Raw genomic sequence first — 26578 nt, 5'->3', positions numbered from 1 at the left:
GGAACTTGGTGTGTGTTTTTTTTTTTCTGCTGTAGTCCAACTTCTCCAAGGTCTGACATGTAGTGTGTTCAGATATGCTCCTCTGCACACTGCTGCTGCTGCAAAGCTATTATTGAATATTTTTGCCTTGAACACATTTGGGAATCCTCTGCTGTTTTCTCTCATTAACAAGGAGCTTTTCACTACACAACTGCCATTCACTGGAAGTTTTTCATCTTACCTCACTAGAGACTGTAGTGTGTGAAAATCCTAGAAGGGCAGCTGTTTCTGAGATGTTGGAGCCATCACATCCTGCACCAACAATCACACCACATCCCACCTCACATACGTATGTCATTTAATATTGTCACGCATGCGCGCGCATGGGAGGCAGCTAAAGGGCTCGAGTGAAGGCAGTTCTGAGGCATGCCGGGATGTGGCAGAGTGCACTGACTCTCTTTCTCACTTCCCTGTAGACCAAACCCAGGAGGCTCCACCTGGCTCTCTTGACATCACTTCTGGGACCGAACCAATGGAAACAGACCTTACCAGCTCCGGCCCCCCTGATGTCACATCCGGGCCTGATCCAATGAATAATGAACACGTGCCCGATCCTTATGACCTCACTTCCTGTCTTCCCCTTTAAAAGCCTACCCTTTTCCCTTCTCCCGCAGTCTGGTTTTGGACTCCATTGTGCGCACTTCAGTGCTAGTTGCTTTAAAAAAACGACATTTTGCAGCCAGGATACCAAATTATATGGGTGGCTGCCCCAAACCTTTATCTGTCTTTGTCTCGTTTTGTGACAATATGCACAATTGAATGTTTCGTTGTACAACTACCAAACTTCTTGACCATGTTTAATAAGCAGGCAGACCTAATAATGTGGCCACTGAGTGTGTATGAACTGTGCCAATTTAATTCTCTGGAATGGACCTGTAAAAAATGTGTCTGTATCAGGTACAATGGAGGCTACAGTCACCTTCAAAGGTGAATCTCCTTATGCAGCTATGCATTTACCTAGAAAATGTTGTCACTACTGGAAATATACCTGGGACTCTGTTTCAGGAATATCATTCTGGGAAATAAATGGTCACACCTCATATATATATACAGTATACAAGGTGTGATCAAAAATACAGTGAATGTTTTAAAAAAGAATGGTTTATTGCAGTAAAAGATGTACAACTACTAGTCACCCTCAAAATACTCTCCTCTACTTTGAATGCACTTATCCCAACGATCCTGCCACTTTGTGAAGCAATTCTCGAAGTTATCTTTCGTGAGTGTCTTTAGTTGGGCTGTCATGGCTGCATGGATGTCCTCAATGGATTGAAATCATTTGCCTTTCATGGTCATTTTCAATTTAGGGAACAGCCAGAAGTTGCACGGTGCCAGATCCGGCGAATAAGGTGGATGCGGACACAGCGTAATGTTTTTATTTGACAGAAATTGTTGTACTAGAAGGGATGTGTGACAAGGAGCGTTGTCATGATGAAGAATGAAACATTGGAACATTTTCCTTGGTTACTGATGTTGAAGGATGTCCTGATCTTTTCTTGTCTTCAACTGAGTCAGATTCATTACGAAATCGATGAAACCACTTGTAAACAGTCTTAATTGTCAGTGTAGTGTCACTATAAACAGATTTTAACATCTGATGGGTTTCCTGAGCTTTTTGCAATTTGTAACAAAATTTCATGTTAATGCGTTGCTCAATGTCCATTATTAACGACAATCTTGAAAAACACACTTGAACTCAACAAACGACTGACAGTATAAGTTGAAACTTGTCACAATCTAGGCTCTAGGATGGACCTGCCAGGACCTGCGTTGAATTGTTTTGTGTTGCTCTTGGATGGTGCTCTGCATCAGTATTCACCGTACTTTTTGATCATACCTCGTGTATATATATATATATATATATATATATATATATACTGTATGTATACAGTATATACAAACATTGTTGACGTATCCATTGAAAGAGGTAATGACACCACCCTGATTACAGGTGTTTATCGTACGAATGTTATACAGACAAAATATTACACTTTGCTAGCAATCACCCATCATCACATAAACTGAGCTGTCATGTTTCATTTTCCATAAAACACTTTAGATGCATATCAAGAAAGGCTCTTGAAAAGTCCATTTTTGCACTGAATGCTAAAGTGTCCTTATATTACACCTTTCAGTCTCTCCTAGGTGGAAAAGTTGAAGCTTTGCCCACAATCCCATACTCACCAGGTGCACCTTGTACATGATGCTGATCCCCAGAGTCATGAAGGGCTTTGAAAAGTCAATTACCTTCTCTCTCTCTGCTGTGATTGTCAGGGCAGCCACAGCCAGGTCAGCTTTCTGAAATACAAAGAAACATGGAAGTTAGAGTGATGAATCTGAAACTTTGCACAAGAAAGATCAAAATGATAAAGAGGGTTACATAGCATCCTGAAGATAATTCAAAATATGTAAAACTACTATAATGTGGCTTTTCATAATGAACCTTGAAGAAAGAAGGTATACACACTAGAATCAAGCTTACTTGTCAAATTAAACTCAAGATGGCAATTTCAAGTCAATCAAGCCAACATTGTAACTAGAAAACCAGATGATCTGTGAACTAAGGCAGACAATAAAGCTATAGAGAGAACAAAGGCTCCCTCTCCTGGCAGTGACTTGTTTTTATTAGGTTCTTCATCTCAACGTACACACATGGAAAGGCACAACTCACAACTGTCTCTTCTTACCTGTCTGATGAGATACCAGCGACACACACAGCAGCTCACGTCAGTATTGGCTTTAATATAAGCTTCTAAGGCGAAGCAGTGAGAGCAAAAGACAGAGAGAGAGAGCGAAAGAGAGAGAGAGAAAGAGAGAGAGAGAGAAGAAACTCGCAGGTCGATAGCTGATTTCGGTGATTTATGCTCTGTGTGCAGAGTGCCAGAGCTCATGCCAATCAATGGCTAATTTAATCCGTGTCCTGCCATGGGGCTAAACCCAATTACCATCTGAGCAGTCAGTGACCCTCAGGTATAATTTACATTTGCCACATGGTTGCGGGATGCACATCCAGTGCCACATCACTTTAACAATGTTAAACATATAAACATGTTGAATGATCTTTTTACACTTCCATATTATGTGAAGATTAAAGTCATGTAATTTAATATGCCACATATTTAGCAGACCATATTCAAAAAAGACATGTAAGGGAAGGCACTAACCCGTGACATAAGTTCGCCCACCATCCCTGTCCAGGTGCCATTAGCCTCAGGAACACCGTATACCCCATCTGCCACCAGTCGAATCTTGAAGTTAAACTTTAGGATTTCTGCCAACTCCTTCAGCATGTCCACACAGAAACCCTCATATCGATCATTCCCTTCCAGCTCCTGGTGATTTGGTCGGAGCATCACGTATGGGTTCTCCTGCAACAAAAGGACATCTACTCAAGCAGTGAATGGAAGGCCCATTCCTAACTATTTCAGAACCTCCTGTTCACACTGTATGGCTGCAAAAAGCTAGGGCCAATCTCAAAAGGACCATTACTCCTCAGCTGATTCCCTGTTACTAATTTCTAAAGCTGTTTGTTCAATCATTCTGCATGACTTTACAGCTAGCAGCATATAAGCCTATCACACAGTTCAAATCTTCCGACACCGGTCACTTTAACACCTCCTTGCAAACATTTACTGCATTTATCTTTGCTTTGGCACTCTCCTTACAAGTCAATTCATGAGGCTCCATGTGTCTCGACTTTTAGATTCAATCTGAAGATCCACTTGTTTTCCTTTTGTTCTTTCACTTCTGGTATTCCTCTACTCCTGCTTTTCAAAGTGGATACACTGTCACTGCATCAATGCCTGATATTAATTTAGTGTAATGTCTTTCAGAGGGTACCTAAATTTGTCTCACTTTTTGACTTTTTACCCTGTAATGCTGTTTTTTTTTCACTGTACTTTGTCTATTGTGTGTTACTACTGATATGTAATCTTATAGTGCACTGTAGCTGCCTTGGAGTTTTAAAGCTCATTTTGATACTTGAAGTTTAAAATGGGGCGGCACAGTGGCGCAGTGGGTACACTGCTGCCTGACAGTAAGGAGACCTGGGTTCGTTTCCTGGGTCCTCTCTGCGTGGAGTTTGCATGTTCTCCCCGTGTCTGCGTGGGTTTCCTCTGGGTGCTCTGGTTTCCTCCCACAGTCCAAAGACATGCAGGCTAGGTGCATTGGCGATCTGAAATTGTCCCTAGTGTGTGCTTGGTGTGTGTGTGGCACCCTGCCCAGGGTTTGTTTCCTGCCTTGCGCCTTGTGTTGGCTGGGATTGGCTCCAGCAGACTCCTGTGACCCTGTAGTTAGGATATAGTGGGTTGGATAATGGATGGATGGATGGAGGTTTAAAATGTCAGATATATTTTAAAGGTCCTCCTGATGGGTGCTGAAGGAACATTTTTATATTTGCTGTGTTTCATCTTTTTTGCTGACCTCCAACTTGCAGGGAAAACTTGGGTGTTGGTGGCAGGATTGGCACTCCAGTCATTGTAAAAAACCTCAGACTGTTCCAGTGTGGTGCTGAGGTGTCACCTTTGCATGGCTGCACTCGGGTCCCAATCTGGATAGTTCGTCATGTGGTGTTTGCAGCAACTCGTTGTAATCACCTTATGCTCACAAACTCCTCCTATTCAATTTCTATATACTGTATGTAATACTGTCAGTCCTGTAATGCAAGGTGCATGCTGTTAATGATAAGATGGCATTACATAACATCCTCACACCAGTTTAATCTGATTAGTGTTGCTGAGAGCCACAGTATTGGGTGCAAGGCAGGAACCAGTCCTGGATTGGGCACCAGCCCCGCTGTTGAAGATGTTATATAAAATAAAGATTGAGCGACTAATGCAAGAACTAACACAAGGCAAGAATCTGGTGCATGACAGGCCACACTCACATGGCATACTACCATTTTAAAAATCACTTTTCACCATTGTTTTAGCATGTGTAATGAAGCTGAACCTCTTGGAAAAACCACATGGACACGAGGAGAATTTCCATGCTCTGAATCACTGTACCACTTGCTCCTTTTATTATATATATATATATATATATATATATATATATATATATATATATATATCAAAACACAAATGGGTGCCAGGGGTGCATAAGGTAAGATATTCAGAGTAACATAATGGATCAGAATTAACAAGTCACTTTATGCACTCTGTAAGGTTCTTTATGAGCTTCTCCTTTCTACCTCAACTTATTCCAGCACAAACGTTTCAAATTAGATTCCCATATTGATTTTCAAATGGAAGATTGTATTCTTTTGAAGCTACATATTTATGTTCATTAAAATTATTCTGAACCTCTTTCAAGGACTGCAATATTTATTTTGATTCAGAGGATGGCAATGGAACTTCCTTGTCAGTAAGAAGGTCCCTGGTTTGGTTCTCCACTTGCAGTCTATTTGTGATGAGATTTTATCCTCCAGGTGGACTTCATTTACTCTCATGGTCAAAGAGGAGCTTTTAGACTGATCGTGTCCTGTGATGGCAAGGCACCCCATCCAGGTTTAGCTACAGAAGAAGGGATGAATGCATTCTTGTTGTAAGGTCAACATATATTTTCAATTTTTTATATGGAATATTGCATTGACTTATATATTGTTAAATGATTTTACATTTTTAATTCTGTATATGACAATTTCTTGATCTATAATATATAAAATGACTGTACAGGGCGTCCTCGTGTTACAACGTTTCGACATGCAACGTTTTGGGTTTACGCTCACTCCCTTAAAAGACATGAGAAGGAATAAAGGTAAGGATTTTTTTACACTCATTTTTCCTGTTACTATAGTACAGTGTACAGTACAGTATATTAATATCCTTTTCCTTTTTCTAAGGCTTAGATTTTGTGTTTTTATATTCTAGATTATGATTTTGCTAAATGTGTTAAGATAGGTAAGTTACTTAGGCCAGAGTGTGTTTCGACTTACACCAAAATTCGGGATACATCACTGTTGTAGGAACGGAACTGAGTCGTAACCCGAGGACCTCCTGTATTTACTTTGATTTTAACCTACAGTATACTCTTACATTTGCTTCTCTATCCTTTTACCCACTTACTGAACTTTCTTAATCTCCACAGCAGTACAATGAAGGGCGTTCAAGAAATGAATGATGACAAACACCACAGTGTACTGAGAAAAGAAGGTACAGAAAAAGATGGATGGAGAGATGAATGGATGGACTGAGGATGAAAACCTTGTGCAAAAAGAGCAGTTACAAAAATGTATACAGTATATAAATGAAACTGATATATAACTTGAAATTAAAACAATAATTCAGTTTATCATCAAACTGTATAACAGCAGAATTTAAAATGAACACAGAAATACAGTAAAAGACAACTGGCTAAATACAATATGAAAAAGGTATTTATAATTAATATTACACTATGCTGTTTTTAAACATTATAGAATTATTTGACCCTTTAAACATGTTTATTCCATTATAAGCCTATGAGTCTAGAGCAGATGTCTCCAACTCTAATCCTGGAAGGCTACTGTGGCCGTACGCACTGTTTCTCCAGACTCTCCTGCTAGCAATTTATGAAAAGAATCTTTGGAACTCAACTGATTGAAGTGTTGTTGGCCATTTTCTATCCTCAACTCCTTTACTTTTTCACCACTAATGATGTTTTCATCAGGATTAGATTTGATACCCCCGAGATGAATGAGAAGTTGTTCCAGAACTGAGAAACTCATTTTGAACAAAGTCATCTGGAAGGCATTCCCAAGACACCCTCACACCTCTGTAAGCAGTCTGTGAGTATGTCCTAACAAACCTAATCTGACAGCCCTACACCTTGATTTACCCAAGTGCCCAGAGCAAAATTCTTCTGATTGGAAAGCATGACCACAAAGCCATTCAGTGACTTTGACCCAAAGTGCTCTGTATCAGCTGCCATCCAGGCACAACAATCAAGTATCAGTTTTCCTCTCCAGTTGACGGCTGGCAGAGATAGGACATTCCTCTCTCTCACCCTGACACGTATCTCCTTCTTTCTTTAATAAGATCAACCATTCAAGCTACTAAGTGAGCATCTGCAGATAACAATGCAGGTTTTCCTTTATACAACCACAAGTTACACAAGTTACACAAATTCCAGCGTATGAGCATCCTGTCAGGTGCTTGTAAACTATCCATCCACACAATTATCTGTGGCCACTCGCTCGTCATAGAGATGTCTAATTTCAGTGGCGCTCGTGCTGTGTACAGATGATTCTAGCTATACCTCGTGTGTAATTTAACTACTTTCACTCCTTCCCCATTGGTGCAATGGCATTCTACATCCCTAGAATCTTCTCCTTCTCTCTCTGCTGATTTACTTGCGTTTTCCTGTTGCCAAAAAAAATCTTATTAATCTCATTGTGTCTCTTACAGGCCTTTAGATTACAAAAGCAAATCACTGAAAACCTACCTTGTCTGTCATGAGCCTATACATTGACTTTAGATGACATTTTTCCTCATTCGTCTACCTGGCATTTGCAGTATTACCCCCTAGGTTTAATACCACAGGTCATTACTGGTAATTCTGATCTGGTTAAGGTTCATTGTTTTTACTTGGGAATGCAATTTTTAATTAAAGTTTTCCTGAATTTTCCCATAGGATCAACCAGCCAGGAGCACTATACTCCTAACAGTACAACTCAAAGGATCTCTTGGCCATGTGGAGATCAAGATTCTATGAGGGGTTAAGTTAAACAGCTAGATGTGACATAGTGATGTGATGCTGTTCTTAAAGGCTGTGTCCATGTGTATGGATCATATTAAGGGCTAATATACTGGGGGAAAAACAAATGGAAACCAACGCAGATACAGGGAGAACATGCAAACTCCACGCAGGGAGGACCCGGGAAGTGAACCCAAGTCTCCTTACTGCGAAGCAGCAGCTCTACCACTGCGCCAGTGCCCTCCCACAGTCCAAAGACATGCAGGTTTAGTGTATTTGCGATCCTAAATTGTCCCTAGTGTGTGCTTGGTGTGTGTGTGCCCTGCGTTGGGCTGGCGTCCTGCCTGGGGTTTGTTCTTACCTTGTGCCCTGTGTTGGCTGGGATTGGCTCCAGCTGACCCCCTGTGACCCTGTGTTAGGATATGGCTATTGGAAAATGACTGACATGACTGAAAAATGAATGGAAAGCTGAGAACAATAGATGAATGATATAAAACATGGAGAGTAGACTGCAGAAAATTATTCCTGAAAATTAGCAAAACAATGGAATGTTACAATTAAAAAAATAAAATGGAGATGGAAGAAGTTATTAGGCACCCCTAAGTCTGCAATAGCCTGGCAATGTTTGCTGCTGACAGGCAGGCCATGAGAAGTGCTTAAACATCTAGAGGTGAGTCATAATTCTACAGAAATCAATGGCCAGAGCCAGCGAGCCAGGAGGCAATCAGATGATAGCAGGCTGACATGCAGAGAAAATACGGGTGCACGGCTTCAGGTCGTAAAACGCTTGCAAATTAAATCCACATCAGAAGATGTTATGCAATTCAGGAATAAAAGGTGCAGTTTGGCAGATAAGCGATGCATTTCTGACGTTCATCGCTGTGACACCAGCAGACAGAAAATAAAAGCATCTCTTACATGGCTGATTAATCACTTGGGTTTGTGGAGTATTGTATTTTGTATGTGTTATATACCATACGTTTAGCTTAGTAACAGCATGTAACTGCAAATAGAAAGGCCTAACAGTTATGTCAACAAAGAAGTGCATTATGGTATAGTTTTTATTTTTAGTGTTCTTAAAAGTTTCTGCGTTTGTCCATCTGCAAGGTCAGTCTGTACTTGTTTACCAGACTTATTTACCAGACAAGACTATTTTTCATTTTTATTATACAGTGGCGACAAAAACTGTGTGATACCTTTGGAATTAATCACATTTATGTATAAATTTCTCTTAAAAGGTCTTCTCCTTAGATCTAATAATAGACAAACACAATCTGTTTTAGCTAAAGATGCGCAATTTACTGTAGTGTTCTTGTACATATTGAATATATCATTCAGATGTTCACAGGTGTTGGTTGGAAAAAGTATGTGAACCTCTAGGCTGTTGACTTCAACAAAAGCTAACTGGAACCAAGCAAATCTGGAGTTCAGCTCTGCAGGGTGTCTGGGCTCTCCCTTAAAGATAGGGTGAGAAGCTCAGTCATCCGGGAGGGCTCAGAGTAGAGCCGCTGCTTCTCCGCATCGAGAGGAGTCAGATTAGGTGGCTTGGGCATCTGATCAGGATGCCTCCTGGACGCCTCTCTGGTGAGGTGTTCCTGGCACGTCCAACTGGGAGGAGGCCCCGGGGAAGACCCAGGAAGCGCTGGAGGGACTATGTCTCTCGGCTGGCCTGGGAACGCCTCGGGATTCCCCCAGAAGAGCTGGAAGAAGTGGCCGGGGAGAGGGAAGTCTGGGCCTCTCTGCTCAAGCTGCTGCCCCCGCGACCCGACCTCGGATAAGCGAAAGAGGATGGATGGATGGATGGAGTTCAACTAATGAAAGGAATTTGGAGGTGTGGTTTAGAAATACTCTGACATATAAAAAAGATTTGAACATCTTGAATTAGGATTTTCACAAAAAGCATCTTGTGAAAAGAAATGGGCCTCAATAAAGAATTTTTGATTTACATAAAACTGTAAAAGGTTACAAAGTAATTTTAAAGAGTTTAGATACTCATTAGCCCAAAGCTTGACAAACTAAATGTTTCAAATAGAGATGATTTATTACTGTGGCTGCTCTCGCTGGAAGTGGGCTACTTGTTGTGCCTTCCGACTGGCTAACATCTCTGTTCATAAGTCTACCATGTACAAAATACCGAACAGGCATGGCACCCATGGAAGGACACCAAGGTGGAGGCCACTGCTCCTGGAAAAAAAAAACATTGCTGTGCAGCTTAAGTTTACCAAAGACCATCCTGACACTCCACAGGTCCATTGGAATAATGTTTTGTGGAGTGATGTAACTAAGGCTGAATTGTTCACAAAGAATATGCAGCAGTATATATGGCATAAAAACGATACAGCATACTAAACGTGAAAACATCCAACAGTGAATTATGGTGGAGGGAACATCATTATTTGGGGCTGCTTTACTGACTCAGCCTGGAGAGCTTGCCATCATCAAGGGGAGGACGAATCCCCATGACTATTAATATATTCCCATCCTGATAGTGTCAGGGTTCCTGTCTTCCAGTTGAAGCTCGGCAGAAGTTGGGTGATGCAGTAGGAAAATGACCCTAAACAAAAATTAAATTAAATCTACATCAAAATGACTTCAACAAAAGAAAATAACTTTCTGGAGTGGCCCAGTCACAGACGAGACCATAATCCATTACAAGTGCTGTGGAATGACCTCAAGAGAGATTTTCACACCAATCATTCCAAGAATATGGCTGAGCTGTTCTTTAATGAAGAATGGTCCAAAAATTTCTCCTGAATGTTGTGAGGTCACTTCTGCAAAAGGAGGTTCGAGCAGTTGTGAAATTCAAGGGTTTACTTACTTTTTCCACAAACACTGTGAATGTTTGATGTTTGTTACTATTGTAAACATATTATGTTTCTCTATACTTGTGATTTAGATAAAGATGAGATCCCATTTTATGACCAATTAATGCAAAAAAAAAAAAAAAATCTGGTAATTCCAAAGAATTCATATATTTTTTCCTACCACTGTAAGTTAGAGTAGACCTCTATTCACATTCCAGCTCTGTACCCATCTTTTTTCTATTATTATTCAATCAATTATGAGAACTGCTTGTATTCTGCTTTTTGGTGACTTGTTCTCTCCACATGTATTGAATATGCTGATCATCTCATGTTTATTCTACAAAAAGTGTATTTGAACCTGCTTATAGCACTTAGCAGATGAATGAGCAAAGGATGCTCAACTAGCACAGAGTAGTAACACAGCTGGGTTTCTGTACAGTCCTGCACCTCCATGTACAACATATGAAAGTACAGTGCATTTTGCATGACCACTGGCTACAGTAGCTGCCACTAAAACAAGATAAGCACATGATTTCCCACTTCATATGAAATTGTTTGGACTTGTCTGTTTGAACAGTTCAGGGTCCTTTTGCTTTACTCGGCCAGTCCTGTTAGTATGAAGTTGTGAGTCCCATTTACCTTTTGATGCTCAAGTTGGTGTGTAAGACAAATCGGAACTCTTGTTTGATGTAAAGCTTGTGCAGAATGAATCTGTGAATAAAGGAACATCAGGGAAGAGCAGTAGAATTCAGAGGATGGACTTGTGTGCCAGGGCGCAGAACAAAGTACCTCTGTAAGCTGAACACTTGCATTTTAATTGGCTAGCTTGTATGAGCTGCTACAAGTGAGGGCCCCAAAGAGAAAGGCAGCAGTGTCTTTGTGTGTATTATTGAGATGAAGGCCTCAGGCATAATTTGAAGAAGAAAATGTTGCTTCATTCAGTCACAGTCAATGTTAAGAGCACTGCAAATGGAATGTTGATTCCTGCAGACATTACAGGAAAGACTCTGGGTATATTTCAGCATGTGTGTGTGTGTATGTCAATAACAGAAACGTGCAACGTGCATAGTGCGAAGTGCCACCCAGAGGCCTGTCCTCAGTTGTTTTTCATTAATCTCAGTAGGCCCTCAGCCGGACTAAGGAAAGATGTAATGTTAGCTGTATGCCACCAGGGAGCACCCTTGTCATATACTGTGTATGGTATGAATTGTGTCGATCTTAGGATGCAGGGAGAATCTTACCTATAATGTTCAAAATGGATGGATGGATGGATATACTCCTTGTGAAAATGTTGATGGAAATGATAAAAGACAATTCTCACTTGCTAATAATTGTGGGGTTAGAGTGTCCTCTGGAGTTAAGTGTTTTCTGTATCTTGTTGATTGCAGTGGGTTTGTGGGATGAACCTCGTTCACTGGTAACACAGAGTTTTGACACCACCATTTTATGTGGGGTTCTGACTACATCTGGATACCTCAATTTCTGACTCCACGTAGATATCTGGAGTTTTAGTCCTCAACTGATGTGCTCCCTAAATGACCAGGGAAAGGTGTATGCTACCAATATTTCTTAATGGAAATGATGACGTAGGACGTGTATTACCAGTAAAGTAGAGGGAAGGGACTTTTTATTGGGAGTGTGGAACTGAGAGTAAGAGTTTCAAGCAAGCATATGTGTGAAAATACTTCAGGACATAGAGAACTAAACTATTAAAATGATAAGGTTAACTTGGTGGTAGCACAAGATGTAAAGGAAAATAGTCCTCTGGAAATATAGTTGTGTAAAACAGTTAACTGCCTATCAAATAGTCACAGTGCCTATAAAGGACATCAATGGATGTCTGGCTGTTGTTTGCTGGACAGCAGTAGAATACAAGAAGTGACTGTAGTACATTTTTTCACTGAAAAGAAATGCCCAATATTGATGCATAAACTACTACATGTCAAAGGAGAGGTCCTCAAGTGTTATTAAACTCTCTTCTTTTGTTCATTAGTAATAATGCTTATAAAATGCTAGGTCTCAATCCTTACTGTGTCCCTTCATTGAAAGTCACATCTGGATTTTCAAAGAGTTTGAGATACAGGCAAACAGAAAGGGTGACCACAGGCTAATATCTTCACTCACCAGTATGGTTGTGATGTGCAGAGTGGTGTTGAATAAGGTGTCCGACGCATTTAAAGACTGTAGTTTTGCATCCATTGCTAGACCTTCTTCTGAATGCCACTGCCCAATCTGTGATAATTAGGAAACAAAGACAAGAGAAAAGGCATGACACTGGCCATTTCTGTACTGGAAATACTGGTTATACACTGCATTGCATTGAGAAGAGGGCACTTTTAAACAAACAGTTGGGCACCGAGAACAAAAACATTTGGCAACAAGCCTTCAGACTGCTGGACACTCAAATTACCCAGAGCGTTCTGGGCTGAGTATCGTGGATTTCCAGGACACGCATGATCTGTTTAGTCAACTCTTCCAAGGCCCCTGCTCTCACCCAGATCCCAGTGCTCATATCTATTCAGGGCAGTAAGTCCCTAGATATTTAGAATACCAAGGTACATGGAACCTGAACAGGACCTAGAGCTTAAAAATTCAAAATTCTCTGTTGATACTGAACTAGGTGGACTGGCAGATCATCTAGAATTCGTTGACTTGAATAGCACATAGGCTTGGGCAGTTTTGTGACAGATGAAAATTAATCTAAGTAAATGTAAAGTATTACATGTAGAAATAAAAATGGCACGATTGAATACACAATGGGAGAACAGAACGTGAGGTTATATAGCACAATGTCTAGAGTACAGGTTGAAGGAGGTTATGCTGAAGCTTCATAATGCACTAGTGCTGGAATACTGGCTGCAGGCCACAAAAAAGACTAGAACTAGAAAAAGTCCAGTGAAAAGTGACTAGGCTGAATCCATATCTACAGGGAGTTATGAGGAAAGATTAAAAATGTAAAAAAGATTAAAAATGTAAGCAAAAGAAGATTAAGAGGCCACGTGATCAAAATGTTTTAAATTATGAAGGGAATTTGTGCAGAGAATCAAGACTATTACCATACAGCAAAAACACAGGGATACAGTTGGAAACTTGTTATGGGTAAATTTCACACAAACATAAGGGAGTTTTTCTTCACACAGCGAACCATAAACACATGGAGAAAGTTACCAGGTAGTGTGGCAGACACAAGAACTTTAGGGACCTTCAAAACTAGATTTGATGTTATTTTGGAAGAATAAAGTTGGAGAGGACTGGCAAGTTTCGTTAGGATGATTCTAATGTTCTCAAGGCTTTTAAACCGTTAAATTTATTTCACAGTCACCTGCTCTCATGGAATTCTCCAAATGTCCTTGGCATATTCTTCATGACTCTCTGAAGCATACCCAAGCTCCCAATTCTCAGTTTTTTGACTTTAAGGCCAACAGCATGTCCTTGAGAAAGTGTTTAAAAGTCTTGGGAAGACAGCGTGTGTCGGGTGAGGCAATAAGGCAACTGTCCCATGTGCTAATTTAGTCCTGGAGGTATTTTCATACAAGAGAACTTTTTTTTATTACATTACAAGATATTATTACAAAGAGTTAGAGTTTAATATCAATCATAAGAGCTTCAAACATACCTAATTTAAGTACAGCCTTTAAAAATTGTAAGAAATATTTTGTTTTAAAGTTTCAAATATTTCAGAACTGCAATGTGCACCACTTCTTTGCACTGCAAGCATCTCATTTTCCCGATTTTTGAAAAATCGCATTGATTATGAAGTGATTGTCATTATGTATTTTTTTTATATTTCTGGAATGTTATTAAGGTTTCAGTCACAGAAACAATGTCCGGTAAACACCTCAAATTTGTAATGTATGTGTTTAGTTAGAAAGGTCAGGCATCTTTTAGTTTTGAGGACAGTTTGAAACTGCGAAGGTATTTAGAGAAGTGTGTGGGAATGACCAAAACAAACAAGTTTTGTTTTCTGTTCAAGTTCACTCACAAAACTTAATAAAAATTATTTGTTTGGGTCAAAAAGAGGTAGTGAAGATATTTTATACATTTGTATAATTGTTTCTGCTTATTTTGAATGTTTTATTGATTTTAAGACAATCTTTTTATTTTTGTTTTCCACATTTTTTCCAAAAATATATTATTTGTTTATTATTTTGCCCATTGTTCCAAGAATGTAATTTACCAGATAGGTATTGTATTATGAACGTTATATTACAATAGTATGTGGATTAAATGTATCAACTCATGCCTAGTAAGGATATACAGTGACTTAAAGTATTCAGATCCCTTAATGCTTAATGCATTTTGTTATGTTATGTTGCTTATAATAAAATCGTTTAAATTGTACTTCAGAATAAAAATCAAAAACAGGGCTTTAGATTTTTTTTTCTGAAATTAGTCAAAAATAAAAACTGAAATTTCCCATTGACACAGATCCTTTGCTAATATGACACTTGAAATTTGGCTCAGGTGCATCCTATTCTATTTGGCTGGCATTATCTTTCCTATTCCAGCGGAGGCGTGACCACGGGGGCTGGGGTGGACACTGCCCACCCAGAAACAAGCCGTGCCCACCCTGCGAAATGCTCTGTCTGTTCAGTGAAAACTCTGAAGAAGAATAACATTTGATTTTCAAAACTGAGTTGCTTTCCGATTAGACAGTCACCGTGCTGCTCACAGTTCACTTTGCCGCACATTTTGTAGCACGTTTTGAACCTGTTGACCGCATTCTTTAATTAAAATAGCGTATAAGTTCCATTCTTCTTTTATTTTCTGGTTGGTAACACCAAAGGCTATGCATAGGTGGCTTATTAAAAAGCAGACACGCAGCACAGCGCACCCACGTCGGTAACTGACACTCCAAAAGATGTAGATAAGCCTACACAATCCTCCAGCTCTGCGCCCATGTCGGGTACTCCAAACCTCTGCCTTCAACAAAATATACAGCCCGGACTGCCTGACTTAAATATGGATAGCCCATCCCAGCCAATTTTAATTAATTATCCCAAGCGCACATTCGGAAAGACACTCAGATGTTTTAGTGCAAGCTAGCATCAGTCTGTACCATGGCTTGAATATCCTGTTGTCCGTGATGCCAGCTTTCGCTTTGCCTGCCGCAAATTTAGTGTTTCCAATTCGGACCGCGAGGCGATACTGTATTCACCAAACACGGCTACACTAATTGGAAAAAAGCTCTAGAAAAAGACGGTGGCGGCTTCCACAAACACGCGTCTAGTAGCCTATCCCGCACGTCGGAGCCATGTCTGCATGGCAAGAGTATCGGCGCCGGGCAGAGACGGGTGAAATCGTAGTTCAACTACTGGGTTCAACCCAGATAAAAAAGAATAGATATTATGTGAAAAGCATTGGGGAGGCCGTTCAGTTCCTCGCAGTCAATGAACTGGCTCTGGGTGGTCACAATCACGAAGGTGGGGAGGACGGACTTTTCCTTAAGTTCTTTGATTACACAATCGATAAAGATGCCAAACTTGCAGAAATTGTAAAATACATCCCAGACAACGCAAAATACTCATCCAATGTAATTCAAAATGAAATAATTGAGACTCTTGCCAAAATGGTGGTAAAAGATATCAGGACCAAATATGAAAAAGCTGACTCTCCTGGACTTTGCATTAAAAGTGATGGTGCCAGGGATCACTGTAACACTGAGAATTTGTCTGTAGTGATTAAATTTGTCCAGAACTCCATCCCTGAAGAACACCTGATTGGCTTAATTCAACTGAATCAGCTTGATGCTGAATATATTTGTAACCAAATTCTCTGGCTAGGTTACAGCCCAGACAATTTAGTGTCAGTGTTTGATGGTGCTTCTGTCATGATGTCTGAGGCAAAGGGTGGTTTCCAGGCTTTGTTACAAGTACATTCCATATGTACACTGCTACAACCACCAGCTCCATTTACAGTGATACATGCAATGGAATCAGAACCTCTGGGTAAGAAGTTCTTTGATTGGTCAAATTCATTGAACACATTTTGTCACAGACATTATGTTTCACACACATACAATACACCCACACTGACAAGACTTCTAGAAATACGATGGACCAGTCATTATGATGTCACAAAGTCCATTGTCAACAATGAGGAAGCTATAAATAGGCTTCTCTCAGAAGTAGCAGAGGCTGGCACTGCCCCTTTTGACATTTGCATAGAGGCATGTGGTCTTCTGACCCAATTAAAAAAAACAGAATTTCTTCAATACAGGAAAATTCCTCCTTCATGTGCTTGGTGTGCTAAAACGAGCCAATGCAATTCTACAGGCACATGCAGTGGACTTGTGTATGGCTGGGGAGGTGGTGACAGTGTCACTGGCCACACTGACGGAGATGAGATGCGACTCATTCTGGGAGGATCATTTCTCTCAGTGTGAAAGTAGGCCTACCAATTCGCTCAAAAGGAAACGGAAAGTTAATTCACAGCTTGATGATAGTATTGTCGCGTCTACGCTTGGGCATGGTGACTCTGATGAACAAATTGTTCCTAATCAGGCTTTTAAAAGGGCTATGTTCAGCATTCTTGATAGAGCTATTGTGGAAATGGAGACAAGATCCTCACAGAGAAATGTTGAATTATTGAGGGCCACATTGCTTCTCCTGCCAAAATCAGAATTATTTCTTGATCTTTCTCTCCTGAAACCACTTCAGGCACTTGCAGGCACAGAGAAAAACAGCATGAACTTGCAAAATGAAATTGCTGTGGCAAAAGCAATGTTGATCAATAAACTGGCAGCTGATGCTAATCTCTCTGAAGCATGCAAATGCATTCAGCAGTGCAAAGAGGCTTTCCCTATGTTGCATTCACTATACGCCACAGCACTCATCATTGGTGTGTCTTCAGCTGCATGTGAAAGCTCTTTCTCTACTTTGAACCTCATTCTCACTCCACTCCGCCTAACAATGCTGCATTCAAGAAAAATAAATTTAGTCATTCTGGCACATGAGAAAAACATCACAGAAAATCGAAATGAATGAATTGATTTCAGAATTTGCCAAGAGTAACTGCAGACTGGTCCTGTAGATAGTATCCAGGTTAAACACTGAAAACTGATATCCTATAGCCTCCCTAATGACTACAATGAGCCACGTTTCTGTTCTTGTTCTCATATGTTGTATACATTTGACTTTATTGATATTTACCTTGTAGATGTAGTTCTAAATTTTGTTCACAAAAAATAATAATACAAGTTCCATTGCCTCTGTTAATTTTATTGAACAATAGGTTATGATTTATGCCACAATTTTTGCTTTTATATGTTATATAAAACTATGTTGTTATTATTATTTGACCCCCCTATAAAAATGGGGATGGATGGATGGATATTTTTTGCCCCCACAGACAAGCCAAATGCCCACCCACACATGATGTTCTGGTCACACCTCTGCAATTCCAGGATACTGAATGTTGCCTGATGAGGTTAAAACAAATGCTTTTAGTACAAGACTACCACAACATTTAATGTGAAAAAGCGTAGGGGTCTGAATACTTTTTGATGTGAGTTACAGCATAATTGTGCCATGCATCAGGTGGCATTATTTAACTTGCTTGCTCTGCTTGGAGGTCTCAAACACCAATTTATTAGCACCTTCTGTGCACTTTGACCCCTGTTCTAGGGAAACCCAGATCATGTTGTACAGTACATGTTTGACCCAGCTTTCAAAATCCCCAGAACACAAAACCCCCTGTTCTCAATATCTGGTAGGGACTTATTAGTTACAGTAGCAAATAACTTAGACCTAGACTTAAAATACCAGCAGAGCTTTCTAGGTCCAAGTTGTTTGGACTTGCAAAGCCTTTAACATCCACTAGATCAGGTTTTCAAGAACAACAAGATGTCAATTTTCAAGACAATCTGACCCATAACTTTAGACTCCTGAAATGCTAAAAACTATTTAGCTTAGTCTTTAAAACCAATTCCCGGAGAATTCAGGCCTCAGAAATGCAGACCATCTGGGCACACATGATCTGTAAGTCTACTAATTGCTTTTTCATTTGAAAGAAGATCGTACAATTCCTCATGCTAAACCTTTCCTACGGCCTTTTGTGAGCTGGGTTTAAAGTGACCAGTGGTAAACTGGGCTTCACTGGAAATGGCTTGAGGTGGAACTTATTAAATCTATGGATAATGTAGCTTAATGAATTAAGGCTTGTGGCGCGCATTTAATCCTCTAAAACGTAATGATGTAATTCCAGTAATTACACTCCAGCTCTGGGAGCGACATGATTTTCTTCATTATCAGCATCGTTTCAGAAGAGGCCACAAACGGCAAGTTTAGCGTCAAGCAGACCCTCTTCACCGAGGATCGCATGCAATTTTTATCAGGCAGCTGTGGTGCCTAATTGTGTTCATTATGCTTTGTTTGCTGGGCTCTCATTCTTACACATAACACAGGCTGAAAAACAAACAGAGAATTGCATGAAGCAAAATGCAAAGATTAGACAAATGAGGAGGCAGCTATAGCACTCCACCAGCACCAGTTCCAAGCAAGCAGCAGCCCAGTTCTGATATCTACCAAGCACACCTCTCTGTGATGTTTCAGCCCAGCACTATTCTATCTGAACCTAGGGGGCTCTGGCTCTCACTACTGTTAGGGTACCTTTGCTGACTCCATACTATATCTCCCTACTTTCTACAGACCACTTTTTCATCTTCCCCAGTTCTTCCTTTAATGTCCCAACCTCATCTCAAAGAATCTTTTTTTAATTCATAGAACACTTTCTTCATCTGGAACTAAATGTACTCCATTAAAGCACCGACTTTCTTTTCCTCTGCAGCATCCTCTTTAGGTATAAATTCTTTCAGGCTCCAATCACCTAACCACTATTTTCGAGACTCCTTTTCATCAAATGTTTGATTCCATTCTTCATGAGTCTTAATACTTCTCCCTGTGGTTTTATCTAGACTGTTTTTTCTTTAGTTTGGTTTGCTCCTATTATTTTCTCTATACTCTTCCCTTTCAAAGTTTAGGCTCCATTCCTTTTTGGTCGACAGAACCTTTCCTTTGTTTTACTATACAGTCTACACTCCAGTTCCAAAGTTTCTTGGTTCCATTACTCTTTAATTTCAATAATCCTGCCCCTCAAGTTTTGGTGTCATTTTCTTTTTAGTTCTGCTTTAGACACTTCTGCCTAAAGTCATTAAACCCATCTCCTTTTTTTTTGTAGATCTTTGCTCCTCAGGTTTTTGACTTCTTTAGTCTGCAAATTTTCCCCATTGCTTTCCTCTAGACTCCATCTACTCCATCTTCTATTTCAGTTTAGTTTCTACACTCGTCTGGGAGATTTTTGGTCCCATTACACTTTAATATGCAGAATCCTAACTTTTTTTTTTTCTAATATCACATCCTCTGAAAATTCTGACTCTATTCTTTTCATACTTCTCCCATTTGTGTTCAATAACCTCCTTTTCACTTCAGTCTACAGATGATTCCCATTCTTTTCTTCTAGACCTATCCCCATTAAAGTTGGGGCCGGTATTTTCTGTATTCCTCTCTTTTGCAATTCTCTAGGCTCTTCCCTTTACAGTTTAGGCTCAGTCAGATCCCTGTGGTATAGCGGGTCCACAGCTCGCTGAGCAAAGGCCATTTAAATAAATGATCACCACGCTTGCGGTTTCGTGAGGGGGCGTAGTGGTTGTAGCAAGCCGCGGGGCGATCTGTGGTGTGGGCGTTTTTCACCGAGTGCACAGGTGAAGAACTGCCCACATCCGTGATTGCTCCTGTGGCTAATATGCTACAGCTGCTATGGCCCCTCGCATTATAAAAAAGAAGAGCGAGTTGGTTAGGGGGAAGAAAAAGAACGAAAGAAAAGAGAAGGAAAGAGGACAGAGGTTACTGGGAGCGAACGAGGAAGCAGGACGGTGCGAGAGAGAGACAGAGAGAGACACACACGTAGCGTGTGGGTGAGCGAGTGAACGAGCGCTCGTGGGCAGCTACATGGAAACCTGGGTGTTAGGCCTACACCCAGGAGTTGAAGTAGAAGGCGCTCCCGCTGAGCAATCATGTAGCGGGAGTGACCAGGGGATGGTGACGAGCCGCAGAAGGCCGGAAAGGCAGCGGAAGTCGGGAGGCTTGGTGGTGGAGTCCCCAACGTGAGCGACCTGGCCGTTGGTCTCGGGGACTGGGATGAGTGCCAGACCGAAGCCAGGGATTGGGAGGTCTCCAGTCTCGTTTGAATGTGTAATGGAAAAAAGAGCAGCTGCAGAGAGAGTATCGCCTCCTGCTAAGCCCAAGCGGGATAAGCAGGTGAGACGCTAGCACAGCAGAAGCACTGGGCTTGTTGTTGTTGATTTTAAAAGACTGCTTCCAAAGAAACATTTTAACCTTTGGTTTTCAGGATTGTTTTTTCTATTTATTGATTTTACCTCCACGTTCCTTTTTATGGATTATTTATTTAATTTTTGAAGCACTGCACTTTATGGACACTTTGTGTTTGTTTTGATTGTCTTTTAAATAAAAGCACTTCTGCACTTTTTGTACAATCCCCTTGCTCGATTGTTATTGCCTTCACTGACTAGCTCACTCGGTGACATTATCGACGGTGACGGGTTGAAGGGCTCCCAAACAGAGATGGGAGCGTGGAGCCAGAACCCGCATCGTCACAATCCCTCTCACTGTTTTCCAATAGACTCTATCCCTACATATTTTTATCTTTAGTCCTTTCCATTCTCTGCACTCCTGTCAAAGAGTTTCTTGGTTTTATTACACTTTAATATCTAGCATTCTTCTTTTGGTTTTCTCTAAACTGCACCTTCTCAAGTTTCTTGTATCCATTTTGATTAATGTCTGGACTGCTCCCCTTTGACTATGCACTTCTATAATTTCTTGAAGCATTTCTATTCCTAGGTTCCAGCCCTTTACGTTTGTAGACCCACCACTCTCACGAGTTTTGGCTCCATGACTAAATTGCCTCCAGTTTGTTTCATGCCTTCCTTTGTTCCAAAACATTGTAAATGCAAATTATTAAGACCTAAGAATGAAAACTGACTGTTTTGTATATTATTGTGGTGTGTGTATATGGGGATGAATAACTAATTGCAGCGCCCACATAGTTCATTTATTGCAGAAAAAGTGCAAAGCAGCTGAGACTAAAATATTTGTAGGAATTACAATGACTCATTAAGGAGACCTGGGTTCGCTTCCCGGGTCCTCTAGCGTGGAGTCTGCATGTTCTCCCCGTGTCCGCGTGGGTTTCCTCCCACAGTCCAAAGACATGCAAGTTAGGTGCATTGGCAATTCTAAATTGTCCCTAGTGTGTGCTTGGTGTGTGGGTGTGCCCTGCGGTGGGTTGGCACCCTGCCCCGGGGATTTGTTCCTGCCTTGAGCCCTGTGTTGGCTGGGATTGGCTCCAGCAGATCCCCATGACCCTGTGTTAGGATATAGCGGGTTGGAGAATGACTGACTGACAATGACTCATGACTAATTTCTGGAGTCTTATTATTCCATTCAGTAGCACCTGGGAGTCTCTTTTCACCAAGTGCCATAACACACCTTTCATGGTGATCTGTGCCCCTCTCATAGATCAAACAGTTTATAAATTAGTAATGATTGGTTTGTGAGATTCCTGAAGTATTCTAGACAACCAGGGGGAACCCAGCAGACACACCGTGTGTTTGAAAATTGTGAAGCGCATCAATCAAAGCCAAAGGCTGCTCTGTCAGGCTCACTTTGTTAATGATGGCAAGTAAATGTCACAAAAAAGGTCAAAATCTTGATTTCTAATACTAGCTGCCCTTTTGGAAAAATGTAAACTTTGGCTTGTAGCGCTTAAAAGTATTTAGCTCACAGTGAGTCTGTAATGGTGAAGGGCCAGACCAATAAAACCAGTTCAGCCTTAAACCAGTATATCTAGGAAATGTTCACAGCAGCTGAGAAGAAATCCCACAGAAAACTGTGAATGTTCAGCTGTTTTCCAGAGATCAATTTTTAATTTTCAAATAATAAGCAGAGGTAGCACTCCTTACAGGCAAATACCTTGCTGCTTTTCTCCCTTAGCAAAATTAGTGCTAAGACATATTTTACAATACATTACAACGATATGGAGCAAAACATGAGTGACTTATAGCAACATATGTAGATTTCTATGCACAAAAGTAAAAACTGTGCCCAAGTGGTATAGCGGGTCCACAGCGCTCTCAGTAAGGGCCAGTTTTTAAATAAATAATCACTGCACTCGCGGCGGCTTCGTGAGGGGCGTAGTGGTTGTAGCAAGCCACAGGGCGATCTGCGGTGTGAGCGTTTCTCACCGAGTGCACAGGTGAGGGACTGCCCACATCGTGACTGTTCCCGTGGCTAATGTGCTGCAGCTACTATGGCCCCTCGCTATTGTGGTAGATAGGGGGCGCTCTCGCTCCCTTTTGCCCCTGTCCACGACTCCAAACACCAGGTAAAAGTCCTCAAATTGACTTTATTAAATCGCCACAGTGTACAAAACACCCTCTCCTCCACTATTCTCATATAAATCACAATACTAACTCACAAATACAATCCTCCACTCCCAGACGCGTTGCCACCCTTCCACCCAGCTCAGCTCCCCGTCTGGGAGCTCCCACAGTCCTTTTATATCTCCTGACCCCGAAGTGTTCCTAATCCCCAGTCCATGTGACTCTCAATCACTTCCGGGTCAGGTACAAGTTCTTTTCTTCACCCCGGAAGCACGTCATTCCTCTTGTCCACGTGTGCTTCCGGAGTGTAGGGAAAATAGCCATTATTCCTCCCTGCAGTGTCCCCTAGTGGCCCCCATGGCATCCAGCAGGGCTGTGCATAAAAACTACATTGTCCATGATGCCCTGCTGGTCTTCTGGAGACCTCCATACTGCAAGGAGGGCTCCACCTGGCGGCTTGGGGGTATTGGCTGGGATAAACGGCCGGCCATCCATCACACTATATAAAAAGAAGCGCGAGTCGGATTGGGAGGGAGAGTAGAAGAAAAAGACGAAAAAAAGAACAAAACGGAAGAAGTGAGAGAAAGAGACGGGGGTTGCTGAAGAAAGCAGGAAGTAAGAGAGAGAGCGCCGGTACAGAAGAGCGAGTGAGGGAGAAAGCTGGCAGCTGGGAGGCGAGCCCACGAGGGGAGTGTTTGGCCGACACTCAGTGGGGCTAAGAAAGCGGTCGCTCCAGCTGAGCGACTAAGTAGCTGGAGTGACCAGCGGAGGAATCGACTTGACCGTAGAAGGAGCGGGAGGCAGCGTGAGCGCCTTGGCCGCTGGGAAATAACCCTAATAAGTCTTGGTCCGGTTGGGAGCCTGACGAAGCCAAGGGTAGAAGGGCTACCGGACCTGATTGAAGGACAGCTGATCCTGCAGGTAGGGGGCTCTCCTGTAGAGCAGACCAGATGGGCGTAGCAGGGGAGCCGCCATGGAAGCAGAAGACACCGGGCTTTTGGTTTTAACATATTACTTCCTGTACTATTTTACCTCATTGTTTATAGAGGATCTTTCTATTTATTGATTTTAACCTCCACATTTTTCTTTTAATGGATTGTTTATTTAATGACTCTTTTGATGCACTGCACTTTATTTATTGAACACTTTGTTTCTGTTTTATTGTTGGATTTTTAATAAAAGCACTTTTGCACTTTTTACCATCCCCTTGCTCAGTTGTTATTGCCTCCACTGACTAGCTCGTCGGTGACATTACTGACGGTGTTGGGTTCAAGGACTCCCGAATAGCAGATGGGAGCGTGGAGCCAAACCCGCATCGCCACAGCCTGACTTTCTAAGATCTGTTTTGCCAAGCTTTTTTTGAATGGATACTTAGCCCAACACCCTTTAGTTTGTAATGGACTCCACTAACACTCCCAAATATTACAATGTGCAACTTACTATCTGTTTTCAGAATTCCTCTCGCAGGCTCCACTAGAACAAGAATGATGAATGATGCTTGCTTAGGTTAACAACGTGTCCTTAGATGGCTGAGGAGTCCAATCCTTCAACCACAGGTCTTTCCACAGTGGGGGATATGAGGTTCCGTTTAGGGGAATTGTTTTCCTTCCCCATCCACCTGTTGCTGTCTTCTGTCCACCTGAACAGAGAGGCAGTCAGTCACTCTCAAGGTGAACTGCCACCACATAAATCATGTCATTCTATAGGAAATGTTCGGTAACTGGGGTGTCTCAGCTAGTAATAGTGAAAGGTACCTTTTGAAAAGTAGTCCTTGAGGATATCTTTGAACTCTTCTTCTGGTCACCCCTGTTTCTGTGACCTTAAGTGTGACAGAATGTGACGATGTGGGTTCGCTCCATGCTCCCATCTTGCTTCTGGAAGCCCTCAAACCCGACACCGTCAGTAATGTCACTGACGCGCTAGGCAGTGAGGCACAACAATGAAGCAAGGGGATGGTTCAAAAAGTGCAAAGTGGTTTTATTTAAAATCAACAAACTAAAACAGTGTCCAAATAAATAAAGTGCAGTGCATCTCAAAAGTCTTCAAATAAATAATCCATAAAATGAGTAAAATAGTGGAGGTTAAAAACACAACAGAAAAAAAACAATCCTTTAAAACATGAGGTTAAAACAATGGCATGAAGCAGTCTCTTTAAAACAAAGCCCGGTGCATTCCTTAACTGGTGACTGGCGACTCCCCTGTTTCTCCCATTCAGGCTATGCACCAGGGGAGTCATCCTACATGCAGCTGACCTTCTGTGCTCTACTCGACTGGTCTGGTGGCCTCCTGATCCCTGGCTTCGTTTAGCTCTCTCCAGACTGAGACTTGGCTTCTCCCAACGTGAATCCACCTTCCAAGCCTCCCGACTCCCGCTGCCTTCTCAGCCTTACGCGGCCAGCCATCCTTCTTACGGTCACTCATGCTCCTCACAATGCTCAGCAGGAGTGACCACTACCAACTGCCCTAGGTGTCGTCCAAATACGTACCCCACTAGGGCTCAATGTCCAGCTACCTGAAAGCCTGTGCTCACTTGCTTGCTCACGCTCTCTCTCTCACTGGCTTTCCTCTCCCTGCTTCCTGCCTTCTTCTCCAGCAGCCTCCGTTTGTCTTCTCAATTTTCTTTCTTCCTTTTTTCCTCCCCTCCCTAGCCGCCTCTCGATTCTATTTATTGCGGGGACGTGGATCAGTTATGGCAATCAGCAACCCCTGGGAACAATTACGGATGCGGACGACTCCGCACCTGTGCACTTAAGTGAGAACCACCCACATCACGAATTCTCCTGGGAACCGCTCGGCCACACATACACCAAGCCCCCTCGTTAAGCCACGAGTGCAGCGATTATTTATTTTAAAAAGTGGCCTCTTGGACATGAGCTGTGGACCCGCTTCACCACACAGACATTCTGGTGCTGTGATCTGTCCGGTAAAGTTGGTTATACAGGACCATTGATTCAGTGCTGTTCTTGTTTGCCTTGTTAAAAACACAGAAATTAGTGTGGTGGACATTCCAGCTGATATGTAGCCCTGATGAAATCTCTCAAGAGTTTTTAGTGAAAAATGGCAAGTAACCCAACTCTCGCAGTTATAAAGACAAATAGCTTGATTTGTTTGAGGTCACAGTTCCTGGACACACCACAGTGCAGTTTACTGAAGGAGGTACTGGCATAACTGAAGTAGTTTTGAACTCTCTTCTCAATAATTGGGACAGATGGCTTTTCCAGATGGTGATGTTCACCAGAGATATCTTTGTACAGTATACAGATCTTGTATTTTCCAATGTGAAGCATAATATTGTTTCACACATAAGCACTGATTCATACAGAATACAGCTACAAAAATAAGAAGTCTTGAGTGTTTTCACGACAAAAGATGTTATTTACTGATTCTGATTCCTAGAACTAAGCAAAGTTGTCCTTTCAGTTTTGCCTTCCCCACATCTAAGATGTTTTCTCCTGACCTTCCTCTCCATTTCAGTTTTAAGTGTATTTCTCCTAATTCTTCTTTTAAAGTTAGTTTTGCTAACTCTTTTCTCTATGCCAATTGTAAGAGTTCTCCCTCAGTTTGCACTCTCTCATCTAAATTTGTTAATCCTTAGGCTCTTTTCAATCTCGAGTCTAAAGGCATTTGCATACTCGTAGTCTGTTTGCTTTGTACTGAGTCAGGAGAT

At 41.5% G+C, this 26578-nt stretch overlaps 1 protein-coding gene across 6 annotated transcripts in view; it reads right to left on the bottom strand.

Annotated features, from left to right (window-relative positions):
• grik4 (glutamate receptor, ionotropic, kainate 4) overlaps window positions 1-26578 on the bottom strand; it is a 599305-nt gene that overhangs the window by 8945 nt on the left and 563782 nt on the right. For 4 of the 6 annotated variants that reach the window (XM_039764198.1, XM_039764201.1, XM_039764203.1 and 1 more), the window contains 3 exons: window positions 12642-12749; window positions 3204-3407; window positions 2224-2337 (listed from right to left, as the gene is read on the bottom strand). In XM_039764198.1, the coding sequence (XP_039620132.1) occupies window positions 2224-2337; window positions 3204-3407; window positions 12642-12749 (426 nt within the window). The remainder of the gene's footprint in view (window positions 1-2223; window positions 2338-3203; window positions 3408-12641; window positions 12750-26578) is intronic. The other 2 variants (XM_039764200.1, XM_039764202.1) reach the window with 2 other exon arrangements.

Source organism: Polypterus senegalus, chromosome 9 (genome assembly GCF_016835505.1).
Source record: "Polypterus senegalus isolate Bchr_013 chromosome 9, ASM1683550v1, whole genome shotgun sequence".
NCBI classification, from domain to species: Eukaryota; Metazoa; Chordata; class Cladistia; order Polypteriformes; family Polypteridae; genus Polypterus; species Polypterus senegalus.
Note: the sequence above shows the minus strand (reverse complement) of the source record. Positions and strands in the feature narration are given on the sequence as shown.